The sequence below is a fragment of the Narcine bancroftii genome, chromosome 3, assembly GCF_036971445.1.
Source record: "Narcine bancroftii isolate sNarBan1 chromosome 3, sNarBan1.hap1, whole genome shotgun sequence".
NCBI classification, from domain to species: Eukaryota; Metazoa; Chordata; class Chondrichthyes; order Torpediniformes; family Narcinidae; genus Narcine; species Narcine bancroftii.
The window spans coordinates 249,860,553-249,883,909 of record NC_091471.1 but is presented as its reverse complement, the minus strand read 5'-3'; the positions used below and the strand labels follow the sequence as shown (position 1 = coordinate 249,883,909).

General features: G+C 41.9%; 1 protein-coding gene across 4 annotated transcripts in view; it reads right to left on the bottom strand.

The window, feature by feature from the left end:
- Positions 1-23,357, bottom strand: part of LOC138758515 (uncharacterized) — a 41,803-nt gene that overhangs the window by 11,317 nt on the left and 7,129 nt on the right. For 2 of the 4 annotated variants that reach the window (XM_069927519.1, XM_069927518.1), the window contains 3 exons: positions 20,579-20,806; positions 9,786-9,884; positions 4,713-4,886 (listed from right to left, as the gene is read on the bottom strand). In XM_069927519.1, coding sequence (XP_069783620.1) covers positions 4,713-4,886; positions 9,786-9,884; positions 20,579-20,806 — 501 coding nt within the window. Of the gene's footprint in view, positions 1-4,316; positions 4,433-4,712; positions 4,887-9,785; positions 9,885-20,578; positions 20,807-23,357 lie in introns of all 4 variants that reach the window. The other 2 variants (XR_011354314.1, XM_069927520.1) reach the window with 2 other exon arrangements.

The window sequence follows — 23,357 nt, the reverse complement described above, 5'->3', positions numbered from 1 at the left end:
GGTATGAGTATTACCCAGCGTACCTAACAATAAGAAAGAAAAAGGCAAAAGAGGGTTCCTTCAGACCTTGAGGTCTGTAGATTCGCCTCCAGTGCTTCTGCAGTTGCTTGGACTCCAGTTTGAACCATCAGCAAATTGAGCTCCAAATCCAAACTTCTGATATGATTAGGAAGCCTTCAGCACCAGAAACCCTTCAGGACCTCTTCTTTCCCTCAGCATCCTCTTGAAACTGGTTCTGATACCTAGTCCCATGAGCTAGTCTCCAGCAGCCTGCAGCCTGTGTGAGTCCTTCGATCTCAATTTGTCAGCAGATCACAGTATGCGAGTCCTTCAACTGCTTAGCCCTCACTGGTCTGCTGGTGTGGTTACCAGCCAGTAACACCCGGTAATGGGTGTTCTTCCCATTTTTAGTGTCATGCCCCAGTCCCACTGCTTGCCTGGTCTCTGCAACCCCTCATGCCACAGGGCACAGCTCTGTCAGAATGTTATTTGCTTTAATGTCCTATATTGGAGAAAAATCCTCTTGAAATAAATGATAAAATATCATCTACCTTCTGAATTATTTGCTGTACCTACCAAACTAGATTCCATAACATCTTTCCAGAATTACAGTGCCCTCCATAATTTTGGGACAAAGACACTTCTTTCCTTTACTTGCCCCTGTGCTCCACAGTTTTAAATTTGTAATCAAACAATTCACATGTAATTAAAGTGTACATACCAGATTTTATTCGATTATTTGTATACATTTTGGTTTGACCATATAAAAATTACAGCACTCATTTCAGGGCACCATAATGTTTGGGACGTAGCAATGGTATGTACATTAAAGAAATCATGTTTAGTTCTTTGTTGCATATCCCTTGCATACAACGACTGATTAATGTCTGTGATTCAGACATCACCAGGTGCTGAGCATCTTCTCTGGTGATGCTCTCTGCCATTATCTCTTCATGGTGATCAATTGGTTTACGAGATGGTCTGAGGCAGTCCCAATGGCAAATGCTTCTATGGACTCTGTGGACTCCTGGGTGGCTTGCTTTGGCCTACCGATGCACATCACTTCCGAGAGAGGACCTCAATTTACATCTTCGTTATGGATGGCCTTATCTCAGCTGCTTGGCTCTAGGGTTCATCATACAAGCATCTATCGCCCGGAGTCCAACAGGATGGTTGAATAATTCCATTGTCACCTTAAATCAGCCTTAATGGCCCATTTGGTTGGTCCCAACCGCAGACGAATTACCATGAGTGTTGCTCGGCATTAGGACAGCTCCAAAAGAGGATCTTCACACTTTGTCTGCAGAGCTTGTATACGGCGTGCCCACCTTTGGTGGGAATTCATTCCACATGGATCCAGTAAAGATGAAGATCCCAAGAGCTGATGAGCAGACTAAGGGATACCAAAGGCAAATTATCCCATGAACAACTATCATCACATGGCAAACATTTTTCTTTTGTACCATACGAATTGAAGGACTGTGAATACATGCTTGTAGGTAGAGGAACTCATGGCCAGCCCTTTGCAGGTGCTATACAAGGGACCAGACAGGATGATAAGACATAGAAGGACATTGCCGGGCAGCCTCTGTCATTTACAATTGACAGATTCAAACCTGCTCACGTTGACAAAACTGGCCCTATTCAACAGCCAGCAGTCCGACGCAGGGGTTAACCTCCCAAAAAAACTACCAGGTGATAATGCCAGTTCTTGGTGGGGGGGGGGGGGGCATGTAGTGATGCCATAGATAGATTACAACTCCAAGAAGTCTAGCGAACCAGCATGGGATGTCATAATGTCATGATGTGGCACGTGTGGTTCAGTGTTTTAAAAGAATATGCGCTTGACTTGAGTAAATGAGTTCTGATTTACCTGCAACTGTGTTAGTCATTATTTTGCATTCATCAGACACCACTGCATTATCAGTGGCGACCCTACCCACATTCTTGAGAAACCTCTCTTAAACCTCCTCACAACAGTAAATAAATAGTAAACAGCTGGAGCTGTCGTACAAATCTCTGTGGCACCCCACTGGTCATAACCTCCAAACTCAAAAATAACCTTGTTTTCTGTTCATTAACCAATCTTCAATCTATTGTAATACTGTATATTAGCTTTGATACTGTGTGCTCCAGTTTTGATTGACAACTTTTTTTGGTCATTTATTGCCCATTCCTAATCCTAATTCTCCTATAGAAGGCGCTAGTGAGCTGCTTTAGTGACCTTAAATGTTCGGCTATCTACAACCTCAACAAACTCTTTCCAATTGTATTTTGTCAGAACCTTGTCTCTGCTTTCATAAAACTTTCGAGTATTTTCCCAATTACTGATGTCAGGATAACTTGTCTCAGTTTCCTGGTTTTTTTTTGTGTTATTCTCCTTTATGAAATCTTTCTTTTTCTTTGGCTTGGCTTCGCGGACGAAGATTTATGGAGGGGGTAAAAAGTCCACATCAGCTGCAGGCTCGTTTGTGGCTGACCAGTCCGATGCGGGACAGGCAGACACGATTGCAGCGGTTGCAAGGGAAAATTGGTTGGTTGGGGTTGGGTGTTGGGTTTTTCCTCCTTTGCCTTTTGTCAGTGAGGTGGGCTCTGCGGTCTTCTTCAAAGGAGGCTGCTGCCCGCCAAACTGTGAGGCGCCAAGATGCACGGTTTGAGGCGTTATCAGCCCACTGGCGGTGGTCAATGTGGCAGGCACCAAGAGATTTCTTTAGGCAGTCCTTGTACCTTTTCTTTGGTGCACCTCTGTCACGGTGGCCAGTGGAGAGCTCGCCATATAATACGATCTTGGGAAGGCGATGGTCCTCCATTCTGGAGACGTGACCCATCCAGCGCAGCTGGATCTTCAGCAGCGTGGACTCGATGCTGTCGACCTCTGCCATCTCGAGTACCTCGACGTTAGGGGTGTGAGCGCTCCAATGGATGTTGAGGATGGAGCGGAGACAACGCTGGTGGAAGCGTTCTAGGAGCCGTAGGTGGTGCCGGTAGAGGACCCATGATTCGGAGCCGAATAGGAGTGTGGGTATGACAACGGCTCTGTATACGCTTATCTTTGTGAGGTTTTTCAGTTGGTTGTTTTTCCAGACTCTTTTGTGTAGTCTTCCAAAGGCGCTATTTGCCTTGGCGAGTCTGTTGTCTATCTCATTGTTGAGATGAAATAGTGGAATTAGATTTGCCACCTTCCCATCTGTGCCAACTATTTTGCAGTGGTGAAGCTATGAATGATAATATTTATTGCATCCACCTCCTTCAGATCTGCCTCTTTTAAAATCTGTAGATCAGATTTTGCGTGTTTATTTATTTTCAATTCCTCCAATTTCTAAACAAATAATTTTTAATTTATGTTAATATCTTTGAACTCCTTGTTCATTCTAGGAATTGTTCCCTGATATTCCTGGATTACTAAATTTAAAACTTATTGCTTCTTTTGACCTCATGCTCTATTTAATTTTTCTGACAGCCATGGTTTGACAACTCTTTTTTTTCTTAAAGGGACATGTATTACTTGCAAACTACAGTGAAACCCCTGGTATCTGGCACCTATGGTGATTAGTAGATGACAGATAAGAGAATTTTCCGATTGCTTAAGATAGTGTGTTGCGTGATTAGTGAACTAAGAGTGTGACATGCCAATTTTAAACTTCTGTATTTTTTACCTAATAAATTTCTGCAATTTTTTTCTGGTTGCTTGAATTTTGGATAACATGGGTTTTACTGTATCTATTACTCCTTCAAATTAACCAATTTCTTTTACTAGTTCACTCGAGCTGTTTCTGTTACCTGTGTAGCGGCCCGCGCCTTGGGGTGACACAGGAAATGCTTGTCGAGCGCGGCAACCGGCAAAGCATTGTGCAGGCTGAAATGCCCATTTCATAGGCCGCTCGCAGAGCAGTGAAACTGGCCAATCACCGCTGGTGGATCACAGGGGACCCAATTGGGGCCCAGGCATCCGAGTTAACCAGGCGTCAGCCAGCCCGCTCAAGCCACACCCCGGTGGTGACGCAGCCAAGCTGACTATAAAAGGCAGCGCTGCCACTGAATAAACCCAGTGTTGAGTACACTCTACTGGTGTGTGTGTCTTTCTTCTCCTGCGGATTCGAGCTACAGCCTTAGGGATGTAACCAAGGGCTATAACTTAGCTGTAGCGATCTTATTACACCTGCTGTAATTGTGGAGGGGATGGTTAAGATCTTTCTAATACCCATGATGTAACTGTTCATATTGGAATAAAGCTTGGTGATTTTCTCTTTAAGATGTAAGAAATACCTCAAAACTGTCAAGATTTTCTTATGGACACTGCTGCCAAGTAAGTCTACCTGCCATGGAGAATCCCCTAGAATCATTTACATGTGGAAGATGAGCAGACCAATTTTTGCTGAGGGTTGGGATGGAATATGCATTCAGATTTAGAGCAGTGAACTTTGGAAGGTATCTGCAGTGGAAGAAAATGAAGCCAACATATTACTTGCAAAGGTAAACGTACTTGCTTGATGAATATTATGCACAGGTAAATCATGTTGAGGAAAAACTATTAACTCTCCTCTTTGGATTCTGTGACTCTGGCACAAAGCCTTATATTTTTAAATGGTGGAACCCTCTTGAAATCTAGGATCTTCTTGCTGTGTAATGGTCAGTGATTCACTAAGTAAACTGAATGAGAATTGCTGAAATTATATGAGGTGCTCATAGCGTCCAGCCAAATCATTACTTACTGAGAACGATTATTCTGAAGCGCCTTTTCCCAACTATCCAATAATCATCACGATTAACAGTTGGATTGTGTTCATGGTTATGTTTATGTTCATTTTCATGTCCGTGCTCATGACTGAGTGCATGACCAGCCTTGTGGTATTTATTAGCTTGCTTGATCTTTTCGTCTTCCAAGCCTGGAAAGTAAGAGGACAATTAGTTTGAATAACATTTGAAGATTAAATAATATGTAGCAATAACTAAACAGACATGCCAAAACAAAATCTGAAAAAATGCTGGACTTATTAAACGGTTTAGGATGTATTTCTGCACTAATCATGTTTTAAATACCAAACAAATTATTATTTTCAATGATCCTGCCCCTTCCCATAGGTCACAATGATGAGTTCATAAGAGAGACACAAATTTGGCTTGGTCTGGTGATGGAGAACTTGATGTCTATGTCCAGTGGTGTTTGCAAGGAACAGTTCTGGGATCTCTGTTGTTTGTTATATTTAGTGACTTGGATGAAAATGTAGGTGGTCTAATTATGAAGTTTGCAGGGAAATCGGTAAAGTTGTGGACGGAGAGGAAGATTGTCAAAGAATACAGAAGGATGTAGATCAGTTGTAAATCTGGGGAGAAAAATGGCTGATGGAGTTCAATACAAATAAGTGTGAGGTGAGGTAGTTTGGGAAGTCAAATGCAAGGAATCTAGGAAGTCCATAACCCATGAACATGACAAAAAAAACAAAACAGTGGGGCACTGAGTACAAAAGTTGGGATGTCAATTTGCAGTTATGTAAAATTTTGGTGAAGCAATTTTTGGAGTATTATGTGTAGTTCTGGTTTCCACAATATTTGGAAGGCCGTGGAAGCTTTGGAGAGAGTGCAGAATAGATTCACTGATACGTTGCCTCGACTCGCTATTTCTAACAATTTGTTTCTACTTCATTTGATAGTAATTCTTTACTTCAATAAAACTAATTTTAAACCTCTCAAAATACTACTTGACAGACCTTTAACCTTTCCTTAGATTTGTTTCTTTGATGACATTTTTGCATGAAATTCACAAGATTATTTCTCTCAAGAGATGATCATAATGACTAGTCAATAGTGTCATCTTTTGGATAAGACTAATCTTAGGTACATTAACTATTCTGTTTCAATGAACAATATGGAGAAAAAAAATCTATGTAAAGAGTGATATTATTGCATACTAGCACGTAGCTTATTTTCTATGGTGCAGGCATTTTCTTAAACATTGTTGCATGTAGCTATTAAATATTAAACAATCAATCCTCTTGCAAGATGACGAACAGCTAGCTGTAGCAATATGAACTCAAACCAAAAAAAAAACTATTAGATTGTACTCCATTCTATATTAAAAAAACACTAGCATGGTTAGAATTGAATGTGAAAATACTTTCAAAAAAGCAACATGAAATTTAAACACATCCAGGTGTAGGTCAATGTAATGCTTTCACACCTTTCAGAAGGTTGCAAATTTGTAGTCCAACTTCAGTGACCTACACACAAAAAAATGTAGGCTGGCTTTTAATCTGAAGGAGGAATATAATTTTTTTTGGAGGTGTTTTAAATGATGAGCTATCCCTCAGCTAGACTCCAAAGACTAATGGCTCAGTCTTCTGTGATCATGTGGCAAATAACACAATGCTATTTATGGACTGTATGCAGAAAATGCCTTCCAATAGTAAATAATAATGAATGGCAATTAAAAAAAATTACAGTTGTTGTATTATGTAGTAAAGGACACTGCTGGAAAAATACAGCAAGTCAGGCAACATCTGTGCAAAGAGAAAGATTCAACTTTTTGGGGTCTGTGATCCATCGTCAGAACTATTTTGGTCACTGGGAGTAAAAACATTCCAGGTCATCCTGAAAATGTGAAATATACCACAGAAGCGCACATCTTTTTTTCCCCCAGATAATTTACTAGAGCGTGAAAGAGCCTTTTAATCATAGTCTTCCTTTCCTTAAATACTCCATCAGATTAAGGATTACATGAATCATGTTGTCTGTGAGGCACTGTCCGTCAGGCCCTGGCAAGGTGCTGAAAATTTGTGCCAACCATTAACTGTACTATTCATGGACATTTTCAATCTCTCATTGCTGCAGTCTGAGCTTCCCATCTGCCTAAGAAGAGTAGAGGGAGAGGCCTTCATGACCATCACCCAGAAGCCCTCATATCTACTGTAATGAAATGCTCATGGCCAGAAAAACCACAATCTGCTCGGGCCTGAAGCAGAACATTGAGCACTATTAGGTTGAGTACTGAGATGCCTCAGGGCTGTGTGCTCAGCCCACTCCTGCTCACGCGACTGACCCACGACTGCAACAACAAATCCAGCTCCATAAAGACATAAAGTTGCAGATGACACAGCAATAGTTCGCCTCATCAGCAACAACAATGAGTCGCACTGCAGAGAAGAGGTGGAAAGTCTCGTGATGTGGTGTGAGAATAACAACCTTAATCGCGAAGGTGAGGAGCATTGACTTCAGGAGGACCAAGATCAACTACTGTTCTTGGAGAGAGTAGAGAGCACCAGGTTCCTCTGAGTACACTTGACAAGTGATCTACTCTGGATACACATCTCCTCATTTGTTAACAAGGCGACTCCACTCTGTGAGAAGACCGAAGCAGGCAAAGCCATCATGGGCTTTAGTCTTAATTCTATTAAGGACATCTATAAAGGCAGTGTTGCAAGAAAGCAGCTTGTAGTGTGCGTCGAAAGAACCAAAGACTTGTTGATCCAAACCAAGGCTTTTATTAACTAAAAGACTGGAGCATATCACAAGTAGGTCGACCAATCCAGAATGACCTGGTCTGGCTAGGAGCAATCCTTTAAGACCAGCCAGTAGGTGTGGCTACACTCTCAGCCAATCACAGTCATCCTACACTACCATCTGTACATATACACATATACACATTGGTGATAGAATCTGTACTATCACACAGCTTCTACCCTCAAGGACCCTCACCACTCAGTCCATGCCCTCATCTCACTTGCTACCATCAGGAAGGAGGTACAAGAGTTTAAAGATGAATACCCAGTGATACCAAAAGTCTCTTCCCATCTACCATCAGATTTCTGAATAGACCATGAACAGCAGATCCTACCTCACTTTTATCCCTTGTGCATTTTTTAAAAAATAGCATTTTTATGGAATATAATTTATAGCAATTTTTGCACCTGTAATGCACAATAATGTTTCTGCAAAACAACAAACTTCGTGACACATATTCTGGAGACTGACCAGCACGTATGGACAATTTAAGTCCGCATCAGGCGGCAGTCAACCAAAAGCAAGGCAATGCCTGACCGGTCCACCATCTCTTTCAAAGTCACAATGGACTAGCTGAAAGTAGTGGTTTGGAGGGGCTATGGCACGCACTAAGAATTGGATAGAGTGGATTGCTAAGGTCCACCAAAAATTTGGACTGTGGGTGTGGCACTCCCTCTTGATAACAGGGAAAAACTTCGTCATCAGGTGTGAGGTGCTCAGTGCTGCTGTACGTGGCGCAGACGTGGTCTATCCCCTGTACCTAGGGCCAGATAATCACCAGGGCAGTGTTCAGATTCATTTGGGGCTCCAAAATGGACAAGGGTCAGAAGGTGTGCCATGTACAAGTCACCGGAGAAGAGGCAAAGGTATACCCAACGTGGCACTCATCCTGATGACCACCTTCACATGCGCATCAAGCTGCGCATGGAACCAAGGTACGAGGGCACCAAGTGCCACTACCTGCTGAGATTCTACCTGTCACAGGTGTGGCGAAGGACAGGCCTGGCCCTGCTGCTGTGCAACATCCCAGTTGGCTGGGCAGTGCTGCACTGCCTATCCTTCAAGGAAAAGTTCTTCCAAAACAACACCTTCAACCACAGGTGCAGAAGATGTTCATCAGGATGTTGCCTGGATTAGAGTAGAAGCCATATGGAAAGGTTGAACAAATTTAGATGGTTTTCTCTGGAGCATCAGAGTCTTAGGGGTAACTTGTTACAAAAATATTAAAAAGATTAAATAGATTACATATGTTTTCTTCCCAGGGGGAAAATACAAAATACTAGAGGGTATTGCTTCACAGTGAGAGGGGGGAAAAGGTTGAAGGAAATTTACAAATAATTTTTTTTCATAGAGAGATAGGTGCCTGGAATGTGCTGCCAGCGGAAGTGGTTAAAACAGATACAGAACTATGATTAAGTGTTTGGACAAATACATGAGTATATAGGGAAAGAAGGATATAGATAATGTGCTGGCAGATATACAGTTTAAACATGACCCACACAGGCTTCATGGGCTGAAATGCTGTTCAATGCAAGAACCAGTGAATTTGGTGCACTTTCACACTGACTGGCATCACATTCCCTCAGGTTTTGGTTAAGCCTTTTAGTTTGCACATTTTAACAATAAAAAGATAGTGTGCAGGATGCTTTTATCAGAAATGCTCAAGTACAAATCCAACACTTCCACACTATATGTTCAGGATGAAGTTTATGCAGCTTTGGGTTTTTAAACTCATATTCTCTCTGACACATTTCACTCATGCTATGACATATCTCAAAAAAAAAAATCACAGGTTTTGTTCTTCTGTTCCCCTGCTGGAGAATATCCTTCAGCTCCTTCTGCCAAGCCCCATGTTTTGATAATACAAGCCATTACTCCTTTGTCTTGGTCCTCCTCCAAACTATATGTACATTTTTCTGATAAAATTAATGACTTCACAAGCCTGAAACCACTTCAAAATCATTTCAAAAATGTAATTCTTTTGGCTCGGGATTTTTAATGATAATTTTGTTATCACTGTCCATTCTTGCAAGGCGCTCTTCTACTTGAGGACCATTGTATAAATTCTTGCCAGTGAATTGTGTGATATTAATAAGCCTTATGTGTAGAATAATGTGCTTGAGTTCATCATTTGCGCAAACTTAAATATGTAATTTCCCTGATGCCATTTATTTGCCTGCTGTTTTAACCTGGTTGATTGAGGAGTAGGTGCAACAATGGAAAACTGTACTGGATAAATAGTTCTAAGAAATTAACCCTAAGTCTCTCCTTGTCTATACTTTTCACACCTGAAAACATTTCTTCAAATGATTCATAATGCAGTACTTTGTTCATAAATTGCCTTCTGTTTTCACCATCCATGTCCCACACAAGGTCTTCTTTTGAATCTGAAATAAAATTATTTGATAACTGTACCTTCAAGATTTCACTTATCAAGATTCCTTCTTACATACTGCATTCACTTATAATCCTCAATAACAGGAGGTTATTGGGCTTTTCAATTTTCTGACTCATTGCTCATCTCTCCATTACAGTTTGTACAATGAAGCTGATAGTTCTCAGTCTATGTGATGCAAAACTGTTTAAGAACGGACAACCTGCGACTTGCACTTCCATCCGAAAAATGGCTTGAATGCCATTTAAGCCAAGCTGCTCATTTGCTGGATATTTCGGTTCTGATTTAGGCAAAATGGTTATCGGGAATAAGGTACAAAAGGAAAACAACAGAAAAGCCGTACAATAGAGTGACAGGTATAATTTTTTTTAAATGAAGAGGAAAACTTTAAGTGGTCTTACAGGATTAATAATTGTAAAAGACATTTGTAGAGTAAAACCCTTGCTATTCAAAATTCAAACTACCAGCAACCTCAAGCAAAAAAAAAATCCAGAGGAAAATAAATAAATAAAAGATAGGTAAGAATAAATAAAAATTTAAATAAAATTTTAAAAATGTACAAGTAAATGTTCTCTGAAGTAACACAAAAGCCTTCGATGAAGATGGAAGCAAATATTAAGCCAGCGGAGGGCCTTGATCATGACTTGCTTTCAGCAGTTCAAATAAAGTTGTGTGAAACAATGATGGCATTGTCCAAGTGAAGAGCCATTGGAGTGACTCTCTTAAGGTGCCTCCTTATCCCTGCTTAGTAAGCAGGGATAACATACCGACTCATTAGAGACAGCGTGGGATTCGAACATTGGTCATGATCATTGGTGCTGTAACATGCCGCCCTTAATTTAATTATCTACAATGTTATTGTTTGTCTTTTGGGAAGCTCTGTGGAGGGAAGGAACCTGCAGATGCAACGACGGTTAAATTTTTATCAAAGATTATGACTGAAAATAAAGTAAAATATTTTAAGGATTATTATGCAAGTGAAGTTTGTTCAGTGTTAGTACAGTATAGTCTTTTAAACTGTTTATCCTTAATGCAGGCATATTAATTAGGCATTGTAAGAATGAGTCTTAAGCAACCAGAAAACTCGCTTAACCAGCATTTACCAATTCTGGAAGGTGCTGGATACTGTAGTTATATTTCATGAGGTATTTAACCGTCAACGTCATACAGTAACTCAGAGCTAACTCGCATGGTTCAACAGCTTGGTGGGATAATTTATATCTACATTTTTGAGGAGTCCCCTATTTTTCTCAAGAAACGATTTGCAGTGGCAGCCAGTTCCATGGGCATGAGAAGCTCACTGTTCATTTGGTCTTTAGCACTTAATCCAATATTGTGAATACCAGATACATTTTCACTTTTGTGACTTAATCTATGGGTAAAAAGTTGGAATTTAGAACCTGATTCATTTTCTACTTCTTGGACATTGGGTTGTTGATTCCAATTGTAATTATTTAACTCAGCTCAGGCCAAGATTGTCTTGGGTAATACAACCACTGGGTAGTTGTATAATAGTCATTGCTCAAGAGTTTCTATTTCCATGATATGGTTAATTTCAGCTAATGGCTATACGTGAGCATGCATCACTTTGCTTCATGTGATAGGTTCATCCATTTAAGCCCAGAGCACTGCTTCCATTAATCAAAAATTGGCAAATAAAAAGGATATTTTTGTTTGACGATCAATAAAACTATCCAATGAAGCACACTGATACAATCAGACAAATCAAACTACAGTTCTGATGGACTTGGATCATTTGACCTTTGTTAATGGCCTGGAATCATTGATGAGGGGACACAACATACATCATCAAAGACCGTGAGCAAATTTAATATCATGAGAAAATCTCTGATCAACATGTAGCTCTGTGTGCTCAGGATGAACTCTAAAACATTTTACTGTGTACAATCCAACATTGCTCTTTTTTGCTTTAACTTCCTTGCATTAATTTGAAATCGATAGGAAACTTGGTATAGGAGTTAATCGTTATCATGAGATAACTGGTCCGTGGTAATCTAGTATTCTTGTATGTGAATGAAAAAAAGAATTCACGAAACATTGGAATGTTCAACATTCAATCAGAACATAAGATACTTTTTAAAAAAATTTTTTTATTTTTCACACTATAAACCATATTGATCAAGATACATACATTTTCCTTCTTAAATATATAGTGTCGTTTTCTCCCCCCTTCTCTCCTCCCCTCCCTCCCTCCTTCACCTCCCCTCCCATTTATTTAAAGTTCAGAATATAAGATACATTAAACCTGTCAAACAATGTTGTCACTCAATAAAAATAAACAAGAAATTCCACTGAGTCAGTTCTTTTCATTCTCTTCTCCTTCTGTCATTTTAGGTGGTAGATGTCCACGGTAGGATTTCTCTATTGTGTTTCATGTATGGCTCCCATATTTGTTCAAATATTGTAATATTATTTCTTAAATTATATGTTATTTTTTCTAATGGAATACATTTATTCATTTCTATATACTATTGTTGTATTCTCAAGTTATCTTCTAATTTCCAGGTTGACATAATACATTTTTTTGCTATAGCTAGGGCTATCATAACAAATCTTTTTTGTGCTCCATCCAAATCAAGTCCAAATTCTTTGTTTTTTATGTTACTTAGGAGGAAGATCTCTGTGTTTTTTGGTATATTGCTTTTTGTGATTTTATTTAATATTTGGTTTAGATCTTCCCAAAATTTTTTCACTTTCTCACACGTCCAGATTGCATGAATTGTTGTTCCCATTTCCTTTTTACAGTGAAAACATCTGTCTGATACTGTTGGATCCCATTTATTTAACTTTTGAGGTGTAATGTATAGCCTGTGTATCGAGTTATATTGTATCATACGTAACCTCGTGTTTATTGTATTTCTCATAGTTCCGGAGCATAGCTTCCCCCATGTTTCATTCTTTATCCTTATGTTTAGATCTTGTTCCCATTTTTGTTTAGTTTTACTATTTGTTTCCTCGTTCTCCTTTTCTTGCAGTTTAATATACATGTTTGATACAAATTTTTTGATTATCATTGTGTCTGTAATCACATATTCAAAATTGCTTCCTTCTGGTAACCTCAGACTGTTTCCCAATTTGTCCTTCAAGTAGGATTTCAGTTGGTAGTATGCAAACCTTGTACCGTGAGTTATATTATAACATTGAACACAAGCTGACTTAGAGCATTATGAGACCTTGTACAACCTTCATTGTGAGGTGCTGCAACCTACCTTTATTCTATTCGCATAGCTCGCCTCTTTGCCAGGAGTTCAATTAAAAATATCGGAGTTCAATTTGAGAATGATACACTTACTGAATTTTATGTCAACTCGAATGTAATATGATGCAGATGTCATGGAAACTTGGTTATACTCCTAAAATCTGAATACTAATCGAAATATCTATAAATTAAAGCAACAGAATCCAAGGCTAAACATACAACTTTTCTCTCTCTACGTTCTATAACAATGTTGAAGGATTGTTGTTTACAAACAAGATTTTGGAAAGACAAAAAAATACAATGTTTGTTTTCTTATACTCCGCCTCTCTAACTAGAATGTCCTGCACTGGACACATACTAATTCACATTCCTCTTTCAGAGAGGTAACCGTGAGCAGTACGGTTAGCGGTGGGCAACATGGTTTCCACCCACCTTTCAAGATGTATTGGGGTTGCAGGTCAACTGAGGTACTTGGATTGTGTGAGCTCATGGACCAGAAGGACCTGTTACCATGTTGTAGGTATATTTAAATTGAAAAGTCCCACCTGCCCGAGTTTGGCCCATATCCCTCTAATATCTCCCCCTCACCTTAATTCTATGTCCTCTGGTTACCAATTTCTCTACTTTGGGCAAAAGACTTTGTGTTCACTCTATCTATTCTTCTAATGCTTATACATCTATGAGATGACCACCCATCCTCCTGGTTCCAAGGACTAAAGCTCTAGCCTGTACAACCTCCTCCTACAGTTAACCACCCTCACCCCCCCAACCCTGCCGAGTCTTGGCAACATCCTGGTAAATCTTCTCTGCACCCTCTCCACCTTGACAACATATTTCTTGCAGCACAGTGACCTAAATTGAACACAATACTCCAATGGAGCCTTCACCAACATCTCATACAACAGCATTTTCCTGATTTCCACAAGGAAGTCATGAATGAGCTCATCCATAAGCTTCTGCTGGCCGGAGAATCTCCTGCTAGTAATTAACACAATCTGGTCTAATGATTTCTGCATCAATCACTGTTTTCTTTGGCTTGTTTATTGGCTTTGATTTTCAATGAGGAGTCTGGATGTGGGATTTTCTGACTCAAGCTTCAACAATATTGGCTCTTTTATTTTCATGCTTCAGTTTCTAATCATCAATCTCATTTGATTACTTCTCTTTAAAATCATTTTGATTCATAATTAGAAATCTTACATTCTAAAAAGTTATGTGACTGTGCCTTACACAATCTCTTCTTTCAAACTTTTCAAAATATTCACTTGACAGTACATGCCATAATGTTACTTGGTGATCCACGTCAAACTCGTCTTTACTTCCTTCTATGTTAACAAAGCAACAGTGAAAAATAGGCCAATTCTGGCTTGGAGGTGACTAATCTTGTTTTAGTAAGATCCCTAAGCACTATATTTGCATAAAAGCAAACGTTTCAATGAAACAAATCTTTCCAAAAATGGAAATTTAGGACTTGAAATGAGTCTTTCAAAATGGTTCAACTAAAACTGGGATTGCAATGGCAAAATAGCTTAAAAATACATTATATCCTAACATTCCTCCAGTTATATGCCATTTTGAAGCTTTGTCCCCCTGTTTTGTGTTGAATAACTCATTAGCAAAGATAATTTTCAGAAAAAGCAGCGGACTAGCTTAAATTTACATAAAAATGCTCGAGAAATAGTAGCTTCACTCAAGCTCATAAGTTAGAGTTTATTTTTATTCAACATTGTTACGCTGCATATTGCGATTTGTATAGGAATTATACTGTCAAAAAGCGAATCCCATGAAATATCCTGCACATTGAAGTTCTAGAAACTGCCTCCTGCAAAATTTATATCATTCCTTTATGCTTTCTTTTTTTTAGAAACTGCTTTAAACAATATGAATTTTTTAAAAAAACATGGAAAAGATTATAATGAGCTTTTTTTTTAGCACCAATAATATGTGGCATGTTAACCTGCTAATTTCTTCCTTTCCATCCCCCTCAATCTCAGCCTTCAAAGCTGAAATATTTCTGCTAGATTTCCCTTAAACTCTGATGTCACTACCATCTATTCAAGACTCATTTAAGAAAAAACCCACTGGGAGGTGCAAATCATATCCTATTTATCAATTACAAAATAATTTTGAGGTTGTCTACTTCAGTACAATTCAACTTTTCATAGGAGCATTACAAGCTAGTCAGGTGATTTTAAATCCAGGAATGAGGTTGGCTTCATTCTTAAATTGAGAAGCACATTTTTCTTACGGACTCTTGGGTTTCTGGACATGGGTGTGCAGTAAAAAAAACTGCTTCGTTCAGAAATGTCACGATGTTCATCAACAGCTCAGTGCATCAATGTCCCTCTTGGGATGGGATAGAGCATTCTTATGTGTTTCAGAGCTGGTAGCAAGGCTGTGTTTTGTAACTGCATTACAATCTTGACAGCATCAGGGGTAAGTTGTTGTTTTTTACCGAGTTGTGGTGCCTGGAATGGCTTGCCCCGCGATGGGTGGTGGAGGCTGAAACATTAGGGGCATTTAAGAGACTCTTAGGCACAGGGATGAAAGAAAAAGAGGGTTATGAGGAAGGAAGGGTTTAGCATTTTTTTTGTAGGAATATATACAGCACAACATCAAGGCTGAAGGAACTGTTCCATGCTGGAGTGTTTAATGATAACAGTAGGTATTAATTTTAACTGAACTCAATGGAAATTAAAATCAGTCTCACACATTGGATGGCTGATCTCATTAAATTTTATGCCTGGATGTCAAGCTGAAAACAGCCACAAGTGTTCCCAAGCTCAGATGCCTGTCCATTATTATTATCCAATAACTTTTTATGAAAAATGCATGAGTGGCTATCAAATGAAAATTCTCCCAGACTGGGCCACATAGACAAGGTCAAGAACATTTGACATTTTGATACAGTTAGTATCACAGTTTATTCATCAAATTTCTGGAGAGAAATTGTATCCATTCTAATTTAGTCAGATTTCCCACATGTGGCATTTTTTCAGGTAACATTCACAAATCTTTCTTTTCCTATTGAATTTTAAAGTCACTTTATTTAGAGAATATTTATTTTCAAACCTTGGAATATTAGAGAAGGGACTCCAAATTCAGGTTCAGGAATTACAATATCCCTGTTTACAGCTCTGATAATTTCTTTACTCTGATGAACAGGACCTAAAAATAAATATCCTGATACTCACGTCAGAATCTTTCTGCAGTTTATTAAAACCTACCTTTTTGATCAAGACCTTGGTTCTCTCCCTCTTGTTGCTTTGGACCAAATTCTGGTTTTGCTCCTGTGAAATGCATCTATCATTTTGCAACATGAAAAATAAAATGGTGGCACTGTCATTGGTGCAGATCCAGGAGAGAGGAGGCAAACCGCTGCTCCGCGGGTTCCAACTTCTCGGTCTGATGACAATGGTGCCATACAGGCTTTAAGTGGTCCATTAAAGAAGCCAAGGTATTTAAAAAAAAATTCTGCAACCATCAAGATCTGTGCCCAAGATAGCAGCCTCTGTGCTGTGCATGGTACTACAGATTCTGGGCACCAGAACAGAGAGAACCCCTGTTGAGGAGTTGCATAAGAGACGACCTAACAGGATGGTGATCATGGCAGTGGACCAGAGAGGGGCTCAACGGCTGAAAGACCTAAACAGGCTGTGGGCAGTTGGCAACTTGTGGTCGAAGAACTCACAAAAGCCGTGGGCTGCTGGAGACTGGCTCATGGGAACCAGGATTCATTGTAGAGTGCATCGAAAGAACCAAAGACTTGTTGATCCAAATCAAGGCTTTTATTAACTAAAAGACTGGAGCATATCACATGTAGGTCGACCAGTCCAGAATGACCTGGTCTGGCTAGGAGCAATCCTTTAAGACCTGCCAGTAGGTGGCTACGCTCTCAGCCAATCACAGTCATTCTACACTACAATCTGTACATATACACATTGGTGATAGAATCTGTACTATCACATTCACCGCTTCTTTGAGAAATGACCCTGGGGTGGATGGAGGGCTGTAAAACAAGAAAAGAAAAATAAAAGGCCCGGTGGAGGTAAGGGGCTGTACCAGTCAGGGGGCCTGACCATCCAGCGTGACCGCCGTGGTGCCGAGATTGGGGTCGCCGGAGTCATGTCGCCGGCAGGCTCGTAGGGTGCAGCCACTGCTTCGCTCAATTCCCTAATGGGATTGTCGACAGTCTGGCCTGAGCTGGTAGGGTGGTGCTGGTCCCTCTGTTCAAGCACATGACCTGGGGGAGAAGGAATTGGGGGAGGTTGGGTTAAAGGTACTGGTGTGCCTGATCCGGCTTGGGCTAGGTCCCTTACCGAGACTGTGTCCTCCCACCCGCCCGGGTACTCAACGTAGGCATAATGCGGGTTCACATGGAGCAGAGTCACTCAGTCAACCAAGGGGTCATTCTTTGAGTACCGGACATGGCGTCGAGGGAGGACCGGCCTGGGAAACGTGAGCCACACTGGTATGGTTGTTCCCGATTCAGATTTCTTTGGGAAAGAGAACATCCTTTCATGAGGGGTGGCATTGGTTGCGGTGCATGGGAGGGAGTGGATGGAGTGTAGGGCACTAGTGAGCACGTCCTGCCAGCGAGAGGTGGGGAGACCTTTGGACCAGAGAGCAAGCGTAATCACTTTCCAGACGGTGGCATTCTCTCATTCGACTTGCCCATTACCGCGTGGGTTATAGCTGGTGGTCCTGCTTGAAGCAATACCACGCTCCAGAAGGTACTTCCGCAGCTCTGTGCTCATAAACGAGGACCCCCTGTCACTGTGGATGATGGAAGATGGTGAAGATGCTGTACAGGGCCTCTGAGGAGGCAGTCATGTCTGAGCAGGGCACAGCGAACGGGAAGCGGGAGTACTCGTCAATGGCTGTAAGGATGTAGGTATTATGATTGGTCGATGGTAGGGGCCCCTTGAAGTCCACACTCAGACGCTCAAAGGGGTGGGTGGCTTTGATGAGGTGGGTGTTCTTCGGACGGAAGAAGTGGGGCTTGCATTCAGCGCACACCAGGCAGGCTCAAGTCATGGAGCGCATCTCCTCGACCATGTAGGGTAGGTTGCGAGCTTTGACTAAGTGTGCGAACCTAGTGACCCCCGGATGACAGAGCTCCTCATGGAGTCTCTGCAGCCTGTCCAGTTGTATGTTGGCGCAAGTCCCCCTGGAGAGCGCATCTGACAGGTCGTTGAGTTTACCAGGCTGATACAGTATGTCATAATTAAAGATGGAGAGCTCGATTCTCCACCTGGCAATTTTGTCATTCTTGATTTTTACCTCACTGGGTATTGCTAAACATGAAGGAGACTTCGCATTGGTCAGTCAGCAGCGTAAAGTGCCTGCCAGTGAGGTAGTGTCTCCAATGACGTACTGCTTCAACTATGGCCTGGGCCTCCTTCTCGACAGAGGAGTGTTGGCTCCTGGAGGGTTCTGGAGAAGAAGGCTACTAGTCGGCCTGCCTGGTTCAAAGTGGCTGCCAGTGGAAAGTCGGACGCATTGCTCTCGACTTGGAATGGGATGGACTCATCGATGGCGTGCAGCGTTGCAGCAGTGATGTCCAATTTGATGCGGTCAAAGGCTGCTCTGGCTTCGGTTGACAGGGGGAAGGAGATGGTCTTGATGAGTGGCCGTGCCTTGTTGGCATAGTGTGGAACCCATTGGGCATAGTAGGAGAAAAAGCCCAGGCAGCGTCTGAGTGCCTTCTGGGTGTGGGCTGGGGGGGGGGGCAAGTACATGAGGGGACGCATGCGGTCAGGGACTGGTATGACCACTCCATTCTCCATCACACAACCTAGAATTGCGAGCCGAGTGGTCCAGAAGACACACTTATCGAAATTGTAGGTCAAGTTCAGCCGAATTGCAGTCTGAAAAAAATTTCTCAAGGTTGGCATCATTATCCTCCGTGTCATGGCCGCAGATGGTGATATTGTCCAGATACGGGAAAGTAGCAGTTAGCCCGTTCTGGTTTACCATCAGATCCATTTCCCGCTGGAAGACCATGATGCCATTTGTGACCCCAAAGGGTACCCTGAGGAATTGATACTGCCACCCATTCGTTTCGAAGGCTGTGAAAGGTCGGTCTTCTTGGCGGATCGGGAGCTGATGATAGGCTGAACTTGAATCAATGGTGGAAAATACGCGGTATTGAGCGATCTGATTCACCACATCTGTGATCCGTGGAAGGGGGTATGCATCCAGAAGCATGAAGCGGTTGATTGTCTGGATGTAGTCAACCACCATCCGCGGCTTCTCCCCGTTTTTAACAACCACCACCTGGGCCCTCCAGGGACTCGAGCTAGGTTCGATAATGCCTTCGTCCAGCAGTCTGTGCACCTTGCTTGTGATAAATTTCCTGTGTTCATAACTATATTGCCGGCTTTTGGTGGCCACAGGCCTCCAGCCAGTGGTGAGGTTTGTGAAGAGCCCTGGCGGAGCAACTCGGAGGGTGAAGAGGCTACAGGTGAGGCCTCGGGGCACGGGGCTCAGGCTGCCGCTGGCAGGAGGCTTCCAGGGTGGAGTGGTTACAGACAGAGAGTGGAGCGTGAGACCCCCGAAAGTGCAGGGAAATGGTTTGAAACTGGCACTGAAAATCCAGTTCCAGCAGTGCAGGGGCGCACAATTGGGGAAGGATTAATAGTTTGAAGTCTGTGAATGTGATGGCCTGGACTTTCAGGGTCGCCATGCAAGTCGAGTGCAATCTGGTCACCAATGAAATCCTCTGGGCAGTGGGGAGAATAGCCAGCCCGCAACAGTGGGCCAGGTCTGGGCGGATAAAACTGTCAGTTGACCTTGAGTCAAATAAGCAATTGGTATAGTCTCCATGCACTTTAATCAGTTCCATTGCTTTTGTGAGGGGATAGGGGAAGTCCTGGTCTAGGGTTACTGATGCAGAGACTTGTAATGGGGACAGTGGAGTCCTGCGTGATGATGTCACGCAAACAGTTGGGTCTGAAGAGACAGCATCGAGGAGTTCATGTTCCTGCCTGCAGCCTGCTGTGCTTGTTCCTCCTGCAGAAATAACACTTTGGGGTTGCATCGGGCAGCTTAGCGGCAGCCGACAGGCTGTCAGTGTGCCGGGGGGGGTGGGGGTTAGTAGGGTAGAGGGAGGGCATCCTACTCACATCAGAGTGTGGGATCCAGCCCCAAGAGTACACGTCCATACTTAAGACCGCAGCCTCCATTGTCTCTGCGATCCGGATCACATCCTCTAAGTTTTCTCCCCTGTGCTCTAGCAGGTGCTGTCTCACCTCATTCAATCGAACCTCGGCCACATAGGCATCCTGAATCAGATCACATATGGTCTCCGCAGCAGCTCTGTCTGTGCAGGCACAGTCCCTGCCCATTCCCCTTAGTGTCTGAATATAAGCTCTACAGGACTCACCGGCCTGTTGCCTCCTTGTTGCCAGTTTGTACCGAGCATAGACCCTGTTCACCGGTTGCTTATAGAGCCCTTTCAGTACCTTCATGGCTGCGGCGTAAGTGGTCGCGTCCTGGATGCTCTGGTAGACTCTCAGGGACACCATAGTCATCAATATTAGTAGTCGATGGCTGTATCACAGCAGGGTCAGAGAGCTGTAAGTATGTTTCGAAGCATCTCACCCAGTGCTTAAAGTCATTCGAGGCTGTAGCTGACTGTGGGTCGATGTCGAGGCGTTCCAGCCACAGCATACGCTCCTTCCTTTCAAAACCTTTTTGTTAATAAAATTGTAGAGCGCGTCAAAAGACTTGTTGATCCAAACCAAGGCTTTTATTAACTGAAAGAATGGAGCATATCAAAAGTAGGTCGACCAGTCCAGAATGACTTGGTCTGGTTAGAAGCAATCCTTTAAGACCTGCCAGTAGGTGGCTATGCTCTCAGCCAATCACAGTCATCCTACACTACAATCTATACATAAACACATTGGTGATAGAATCTGTACTATCACACACAGATTCTGGGCACCAGAACAGAGAGAACCCCTGTTGAGGAGTTGCATAAGAGACGACCTAACAGGATGGTGATCATGGCAGTGGACCAGAGAGGGGCTCAATGGCTGAAAGACCTAAACAGGCTGTGGGCAGTTGGCAACTTGTGGTCGAAGAACTCACAAAAGCCGTGGGCTGCTGGAGACTGGCCCATGGGAACCAGGTATTGGAACCCGGATTCGAGAGGGCAAGAATGACCACGAAGCCTTCTTGATCATATTGAAATCTGTGCAGCTGCAGGGGCTACTGGAGTACTGGAGTGGTGCAGGAGAATCCACAGACACTCTATCTCTGAAGGGACTCATTTTTGCTTCTCTTTCTCCTATTGTTAGGAGTGCCGGGCAATTGTCATTTGCTTTATAGCAGACAAAAGTTAAAGTGTACCATGTATAAATGAGTTTTCATGAGACAATAAAAGGAACATTTGAACATTCAAGGTGTTACATAAATTCCATTATTATTGAGATATGGAATAATGTCATCCTCAAACTACTCCATTAAATTATATTTAAATAAAATTTTAAACTCCAAGACAGAGGGAAGAAAAACATCACACAGCCTTTCTTGATGTAGTGCAGGGCTAATTTCTGAAGTTATCCAAAATTCCTGCCGTGCCAATCAAGTTCTGTGATGGCAATACACAGGAAAGCTCAACTTTGCTTGATGTAATTGTGTTAAATAGTTATCAACATTTTTGATTTAGTTAAGATCATGGTTCATGGGAAACATGTCAATCCAGTTCCAAGTTAAGAATTTACAAACTATGAGCAAGTTCCAGTCCCCCATGATAAGTGCGATTCCATTTCATCAGATATTTCTTGGTTTATTGCCAGTGTCACTGTAATATTATTTGGTGGCCAGCGCTACAGAATCAAGAGACGCCCACACAGTCCAAAGGTGAACCAGTAACTCACTTTATTGTTTGAATTTCTCACACAGTGCGCAGGGAAACACCCACTTTCAGTGATGTGTGCACTGGTTTTTGGAAGTGACATCAGCGCATCGCGGCGTCACTCCTTGACCAGTGGTGCGCCAACTGGAAGTGGGTCACGTTGTTAACCGCAGGCTTCTCCTCGGAGTGAAGGGGAACCCACGTCATTTTGAATTGATGACTGGGGTGGCGATTCAGCCCATCTAACTGCACGGTCACTCGGCCCATTACATGGCCACCAAATAATATTATGTATTACCAATAACAATGGTATTTATATAGCACTTAGAATGTTCAAAGGTTCCTTTTATTGTCACGCGAAAACCATGACAACTCCCACAATGTTTCTTTTTCCCTTTACTATTTCTAATCACAACCCAGATGGATTTAACATTATTTCTCACCTCTCACTATTTTCCTGATCTCATCCTCAATTAAGAACGCTACCCCATCTCCCTGCCTATTCTTCGGAATTACCTGATATCCATTTCTCCAAGACAAATGTATCCCTTTTTAGGTAGTGAACAAAAAAAAATCATATCTGTCCAATGTAAACAATGAGATTGGCTAGAAATGTTCAATGTTTCAGGCTCTTCTCTCATAAACATGAGATGCTTGAAAAAGGGTCTTGAACTGAAACAGTTACTGATCATTCTTACTCGTACAGGGTACATCCTGCCTGATCTACTGAACTCTTCCAGCATCTTGGTAATCAGCAGGTTAAGCAGCTCGATAAAGGGTTTTGGCTCACAAAGTCAACGATTCTTTTCTCACACTGATGTTGCTTAACCTGCTGAGTTCCTCCGGCAAATTGTATTTAGCTTCTACATCTAGAGTCTCCTGTGTGTCTCCATCTGCTCAAGTTTGCTCAAGATTCCAGCATCTGCAATTTTTTGTGTTTCTCTGGTTTTTCTCAGATCTGTCCAATATCTTGTACAATCCAATCAGATTTAAAAGAAAAATTTTACTCAAAATCTTTATAAAATAAGAAAAAAACTGGACAATTCACACATTGTAAATATCATGACCCATAAGATGCAGCAAGACCCTTGCCATCACGATGCATTTGCTTTCTTCTCAGAGAACTGCAACAGCACTTAAGAAATACTGGGCTATCCATGATAAAATAGCCTGCTTGGTTAACCCAGAATCCTCCACTGTGAACACATACTCTCTCCATCATTGTGTATCACCAATATAATTCACTGCAGAACCTTGCCAATACTTCTTCACCAGTATTTCCCAGATCTTCAAAATTGCTACCTAGATGAAATCTGTAGCTGAGTCATGAATATATTCTCATCTGGAGTTCTCTTTCCATGTCACACAAATCTAACTTGGAA